Raw genomic sequence first — 7,304 nt, 5'->3', positions numbered from 1 at the left:
ATGGCTGCAGTCACCATCTGCAGTGATTTTGGAGCCCCCAAAAATAAAGTCTGTCACTGTTTCCATTATTTCCTTGTCTATTTGCCGTGAAATGAAGGGACCAGATGCCATGATCTTAGTTTTCTGAATGTTGAGCTTTAAGCCAACTTTTTCACTCTCCTCTATCACTTTCATCAAGAGGCTCTTTAGTTCCTCTTCACTTTCTGCCATAAGGGTGGTGTCATCTACATATCTGAGGTTACTGATACTTCTCCCGGCAATCTTGATTCCAGCTTGTGCTTCATCCAGCCTGGCATTTTGCATTATGTACTCTGCATATAAGTTAAATAAATACTCTACATATAAACAGGATGACAGTATACAGCCTTGACGTACTCCATTCCCCATTTGGAACCAGTCTGTTTTTCCATGTCCAGTTCTAATGAAGTTCTAAACACTTAATGAAGGCCATGAAATAGACCGTTGGCCTATATGGGTGTAATATTTTTAGTTCTACTATGTTCAGATCATTCTAGCAGTTCATGAAATTTATAACTGTGCTAAGCCACAGGCCTGACTTCTGAATTTGAGGTTAGAATGAAAGAGCAAGTTGCTTAATTAGGAAGTGCCCTATTTAGTAAATAAGAGGTAATCTTTAAAAAGTTTTTGGTTATCTAGGCATTTCCCTCAAACTGTTTATGTGAATAATGTATAATCAATTCCAGGTTATAAGAGTGAAAGTTATTTTAACTGCAGTGACTATTCGCGTGTCACACGATTTTGTGGAGGGTGTACTCAAAAGTCTGAGAGGCCTTTGGAAACTACAAATCAAAACATAAATCCTTCTAAGGGCTACGGCTATTTCAGGTCCCAAAAGAGTAGCACCAGGGTTAGGCTCATTGAATTCAACAAGAAAGGACCTGATTTTGGGAAGCAAAGAGTAGAACTGTGAATCTGGACTCATGGTAGGAACTGATGGTAGCTCTGAAGCTGTAAAGGATCTTGGAGCACAGATTTTTGTTCTTTGATGTTCATAAGCAGGACAAATCTTTTCAGTCAGCAATATATTAGTATTTGTGTCCTCCCTTTGGAGGCATTTGGCTCTGAGGTTGCCTCTAAGTTTAGAAGCTGCAGAGGCAAGAAGACACCCTCCTTACCTCCTTTGTCCCTCTCTCTGCAGGCATTTGAGGGATAAACAAATGAATAAATGTGCAGCCCTCCTACTGATTTTGAAATCAATAATGACAAAGGAAGGAGCAATTATGAGGTAGATCAATAGCTGAAACAAAATGAGCACTGGGAATCTCTCTTTACTTTTGAAAAATATATTAAGATAATTTTTTTTTTCTGCTTCAGGATTTCATTCTTTACTCTGAAACAATATAGTGGTTTGTGTCACTGTGTCTCAGTAATGGTGCATTTCCCCCAAATCTTCTATAATGGAATTTTTCTTTCATCATGGCTTTTACTTTTAATTTTTTTTTAGCTCAGTGATTGGCTTTACAAGTAGTCAGGTATTCCTAGATAACATCTTGCAGTATGTGCTTCTCCTGGCCTGCAAAAATCATGGTTTTCCTGATTCAAATAAGAAAATTTATTTTCCAAATTCAATGAAATTTTCCAAATTCAAATAAATGGAAAGGCATCTGATGTCCATGGATCAGAAGACTTAATTTTGTTAAGATGGCATACTCCCCAAATTGATCTACATATTCAATCGGTAGAGAGGGATAGCAATCTTATTGAAAACTTAGCCACCTTTTTCACAGAAATTGACAAGCTGTTTCTAAAATCCACATGAAAATGCAAGGGATCCAGCATAGTCAAAGTAATTTTAAAGGTGAAAAACAAAACTGAAAATCCAACACTTGCCAATTTTAAATCTTTTTACAATAAAGCTACAGATAATGTAAACATTGCTTTTCATGGAGGCATAGAGCAAGGTTTTTTTGTCTTAGCAGATTTCAAGACAATTGTAAAACCTCGTAGTTTTAAACAAGACTGAAGCTCATTAAAACAACAACAACAACAAACAGAGGCATTCTTAAGGGAGAACTATAAACTTTTCCAAACAAGATCTTTGACACTGAAGACTCCAGTTCTGGTTTACGGCCACTGACTTTTAACCATCCTAGTAAACATTACTGTATAACGGGAGATTTTTTACTTCCTGGACCTCTTACGAATGATGGGATGACCATCTCTACCCTTGCTAAATCCTTTTAAAATGTTGTTTGCAGCCCTTATGGTTGACTTCCCCCTGCCGCCCTTTTTTTTGTCCATGAGAAAGTAATCACCATCCTTTGAAATGCCTGTCGTCTCTAGCTATCTCAAATAGTATTCTGGCCTGACTGGGAAACATTTTTCCTATTCTTATCTCCTAAAGCTAATGTTTATTTTCTCCAGTTTTTGTCACTTAACACATATACAAGGCAGATGTTAGGTGTTAGAAATTTAGTTTTCAACTTAGCTGTTGGGCCATTTAATTTAAACACAAAATGTGCCTGATTCACTTACTGTTGGTTTCAATAGATATCTGGATATCTAGATTACTTGGCTATCTGAAAATTAGTGCCTATTGACATGCTGAATAAGATGATGCTTATAAGAGTCTTTCCCACCACATAGCAGGTACTTAGTAGTTATTTGTTTTCTTCCTAATAGTGAAGTTGACAGTGGAAGCTTTTTTAAGTGACAAAATTACAATCTAAAGTTAAATGGGTTAACTAAGGCTTGAGTTTTCCTCCTGAGTAGATTTCATGTTCATATATACAGAGAGCCTTGTTAGAATCCAACTAAAATTAAAAATTCAAAAAAGTTACTACACTAATTTAAACTAATGTTTCATACTTTCATCCATGGCTTAACACACTTTAAGTTTTCTCTATTTCAAAATGCCCTTTTGACATCAGTAGTAAGTGTTTTGTGTAGAAAACACAGTTCCTTATGATTTCAAACTCAAGCTAAGGATTGTGGGATCCTCAGCAATAGAACAAGTCATTTGAGTTATTCTGGAAAGTTACAAAATGTTATTAGAGCTATGAAGACCTATGATGGTCTCATTCACTCATTAATTTATCCAACTAATGTTCACTGTTACTTTGGCCACCTGATGTGAAGAACTGACTCATTGGAAAAGACCCTGATGCTGGGAAAGATTGAAGGCAGAAGGAGAAAGGGATGACAGAGGATAAGATGGTTGGATGGCACCACTGACTCAATGGACATGAATCTGAGCAAGCTCCAGGAGTTGGTGATAGACAGGGAAGCCTGGCGTGCTGCAGTCCATGGGGTGGCAAAGAGTTGGACATGACTGAGCAACTAAACTGAACTGAATGTCCACTCTGGTATTCAGCTGGTGACAGACACAGGCTGATTTCCTCCCTTCACGGAGTATTATTTCTGTGATGGTAAATTAATTGATCAAGCCTGTTTTAGATACCATAGTTTTGAAGGATTTATTTATTTATTTTTATTTTTTTCCTTGTTTATTTGAAGTTTTCTTTCCATATCTTTTTAGGTAAAAAACAACATAACTATATTTTTCTCTCAATATGGGGTCATGATATTTTTCTCTCACTCTCTGTGTTGAAGGATTTATTTTAAACAACAATCCTATCATTGAAGAATAGGTCAGGGAGCCAGGTAAAGTTGCCCCGAATGAGATGTCTTGAAGATCTCTGTCTTCACCTTTTTGACAACTGTCATACTTAAATCTCCCAAGAGTATTGTAGGGAAGATTCTTATAACACAAGCTGATGAGAAGTTAAACCAAAATATTTCTAAGGCCCTCTTCAGCCTAGGATTTGGTAAATTTGTGTTAAACCTGAGAAGAAGGATCTCTCCAAAATAACCCCAGAAAAACGCAAAAAGTGCCACTTAATTCTGTGTCACTATAGTAAGCTCTAATAAGCAGGCAGCTCTGGGTTATGTCTATTACACTATTGACCATTGCTCATCCTTTATCATTTTGAGCAGAGAAAGTCTGGAGACTAATGGAAAAGAATTATAGAATTTTATTGTTCTCTGCTTCTCACTGTGAACTGGACGTAGAGACTTGTTAAGCTAAATGAGCTCAACTGAGACTCTGGCTGTCAACATTTACTCAGAACCTGTGCATTAGCCTCTGGATCTTCAAGGGTTTTCTTCTGACCAGGCATAAACATTGCATACGGACAATTTTGACTTGGGATTTCTGGTAATTATTTTAAAAATGTGACCTTTTATTTTTTTAGTGAAATATAGAAACTTTTGTTGTTTGTTTTTCAGAAATAGATATATTAAGAATTTATTATTATAAGGTATTTTTCAACTTTAACATTTGGTAGCATTTCCTCTACTTGGTGAGTAAGTAAAATTATGACCTCCTGCTTTGTTGAGTGGGCAGTGTTAATCTCACTTCAGTGTCTTTTGTGGTTGGAGCTATTTAAGCAGAGGCTTGGGAGGGGATTAATATCTATAGGGCGGTGTCTTTCAAAGTGTGGGCTTTAGACCAGGAGCATGAGACTCACCCCAGGACTTGGAACTTCCCCCTGGTCCCACTGGTTCATATCCATGCTAAAATCTGAGAACCCTGTAATAGGGATATGAGCCTTAGATCAGTACTTCTGTAGAAAGAAGAAGCTGAAGGAGAGTATCAGCAATGCTTGTTTTCTTTTTTTTTTTTTCCTGAAGCTTACAGTTTCTCTTTTCCCTGCCTTCTACTCCTATTGCTGCACACTGAGCTATTGCTTTGAGAATCTGACTTGTGCTTTGGAAGCTTTGGGATGGATCATTGGACTAGATGAATGAAAATTTGTAGGATTTGGTCAGTTATGATGAAGTTATGCCCTGACATTATGGCTTTTTCAGGATTTGTAAAGTTCTGTCGTCTTTCAATTTACTACAGATAAACTGATAGCCCCAAATGCTACTAGGAGTTAGACAGGAATGGTTGAAGATGGATGTTATTTCACAATCTTGAACTAGCTTCTGGTTGTTGACCTTTCCTAGAGAAGTTGGGAATGTTCCACTCCTTTCTGAAATAAGGTTTTGAGTCCTATTGTGTAATGCCTGGCACTTTGGGTTTCTCGAAAGTAAGCCACCCATTGAGAAAAGACACCGCAATGGCTGGGCTGATCATATGGCCTTCTAGGCTATTTGGGCACAAATGCTGGTTCTGTTGCTTGCTCCATGTATGACCTTAGGAAAGTCCCTTACTTCCTCTTGGTCAGTTTCTCCATTTGTAAATCGGGCTGGTTGGTGATGGACAGGGAGGCCTGGCATGCTGCAATTCATGGGGTCACAAAGAGTCGGACGTGACTGAGCGACTGATCTGATCTGATCTGAATAATGTCTACCTTTTGCTAGGTTTAAGCATTCATTTTAGGAATCAGTGAACTAAAATGGACTGGAAAGGGTGAATTTAACTCAGAAGACCATTATATCTACTACTGTGGGCAAGAAACCCTTAGAAGAAATGGAGTAGCCATCATAGTCAATGAGAGTCTGAAATGCAGTACCTGGATGCCCGTCTCAAAAACGACACAAAGATCTCTGTTCATTTCCAAGGCAAACCATTTAATATCATGGTAATCCAAGTCTCTGCCCCTACCAGTAATGCTGAAGAAACTGAAGTTGAACAATTCTATGAAGACCTACAGAAATTAACATCTAAAAAAGTTGTCCTTTTCATTATAGGGGACTGGAATGCAAAAGTAGGAAGTCAAGAAACACCTGGAGTAACAGGGAAATTTGGCCTTGGAGTACAGAATGAAGCAGGGCAAAGGCTAATAGAGTTCTGCCATGAGAACGAACTGGTCATAGCAAACACCCTCTTCCACAACACAAGAAAAGACTCTACACATGGACATCACCAGATGGTCAGCACCGAAATCATATTTATTATATTCTTTGCAGCCAAAGATGGAGAAGCTCTATGCAGTCAGCAAAACCAAGACTGGGAGCTGACTGTGGCTCAGATCATGAACTCCTTATCACCAAATTCAGACTTAAGTGGAAGAAAGTAGGGAAAACTACTAGACCATTCAGGTATGACCTAAATCAAATCCCTAACAATTATACAGTGGAAGTGAGAAATAGATTTAAGGGACTAGATCTGATAGACACAGTGCCTAATGAATGATGGGTGGAGGTTTGTGACATTGTACAGGAGACAAGGAGCAAGACCATCCCCAAGAAAAATAAATGCATAAAAGCAAAATGGCTGTCTGAGGAGGCCTGACAAATAGCTGTGAAAAGAAGAGAAGTGAAAAGCAAAAGAGAAAAGGAAAGATATACCCATTTGAATGCAGAGTTCCAAAGAATAGCAAAGAGAGATAAGAAAGCCTTCCTCAGTGATCAGTGCAAAGAAACAGGAAAACAGAGGAGTTGGTGATGGACAGGGAGGCCTAGCGTGCTGCAGTCCAAGGGGTTGCAAAGAATGGGACACGACTGAGCGACCGAACTGAACTAAACTGAAGCATTTCCTGAGTTCAGTTCAGTTCAGTCACTCAGTTGTGTCCGACTCTTTGGGACCCCATGAACCACAGCACTCCAGGCCTCCCTGTCCGTCACCTACTCCTGGAGTCCACCCAAACCCATGTCCATCTAGTCGGTGATGCCATCCAACCATCTCATCCTCTGTTGTCCCCTTCTCCTCCTGCCCTCAATCTTTCCCAGCATCAGGGTCTTTTCCAATGAGTCAGCTCTTCACATCAGGTGGCCAAAGTATTGGAGTTTCTGCTTCAACATCAGTCCTTCCAATGTGTACCCAGGACTGATCTCTTTTAGGATGAACTGGTTGGATCTCCTTGCAGTCCAAGGGACTCTCAAGAGTCTTCTCCAACACCACAGTTCAAAAGCATCAATTCTTTGGTGCTCAGCTTTCTTTATAGTCCAACTCTCACATCCATACATGACCACTGGAAAAACCATAACCTTGACTAGATGGACCTTTGTTAGCAAAGTAATGTCTTTGCTTTTTAATATGCTGTCTAGGTTGGTTATAACTTTCCTTCCAAGGAGTAAGCATCTTTTAATTTCATGGCTGCAATCACCATCTTCAGTGATTTTGGAGCCCAGAAAAAAAAGTCAGCCACTGTTTCCCCATCTATTTGCCATGAAGTGATGGGACCGGATGCCATGATCTTAATTGTCTGAATGTTGAGCTTTAAGCCCACTTTTTCACTCTCTTCCTCACTTTCATCAAGAGGCTCTTTAGTTCTTTCACTTTCTGCCATAAAGGTGGTGTCATCTATATATATGAGGTTATTGATATTTCTCCCAGCAATCTTGATTCCAGCTTGTGCTTCATCCAGCCCAGTGTTTCTCATGATGTACTCTGC

At 39.0% G+C, this 7,304-nt stretch overlaps 1 protein-coding gene across 1 annotated transcript in view; it reads right to left on the bottom strand.

Annotated features, from left to right (window-relative positions):
- LOC104988539 overlaps positions 1-7,304 on the bottom strand; it is a 33,033-nt gene that overhangs the window by 12,593 nt on the left and 13,136 nt on the right. Inside the window, exon 3 of the mRNA XM_010839898.1 lies at positions 4,491-4,552. Within this exon, the coding sequence (XP_010838200.1) occupies positions 4,491-4,552 (62 nt within the window). The remainder of the gene's footprint in view (positions 1-4,490; positions 4,553-7,304) is intronic.

Source organism: Bison bison, unplaced genomic scaffold, assembly GCF_000754665.1.
Source record: "Bison bison bison isolate TAMUID 2011002044 unplaced genomic scaffold, Bison_UMD1.0 scf7180017864135, whole genome shotgun sequence".
Taxonomy (NCBI): Eukaryota; Metazoa; Chordata; class Mammalia; order Artiodactyla; family Bovidae; genus Bison; species Bison bison.
This window is presented reverse-complemented; position numbering and strand designations above follow the sequence as displayed.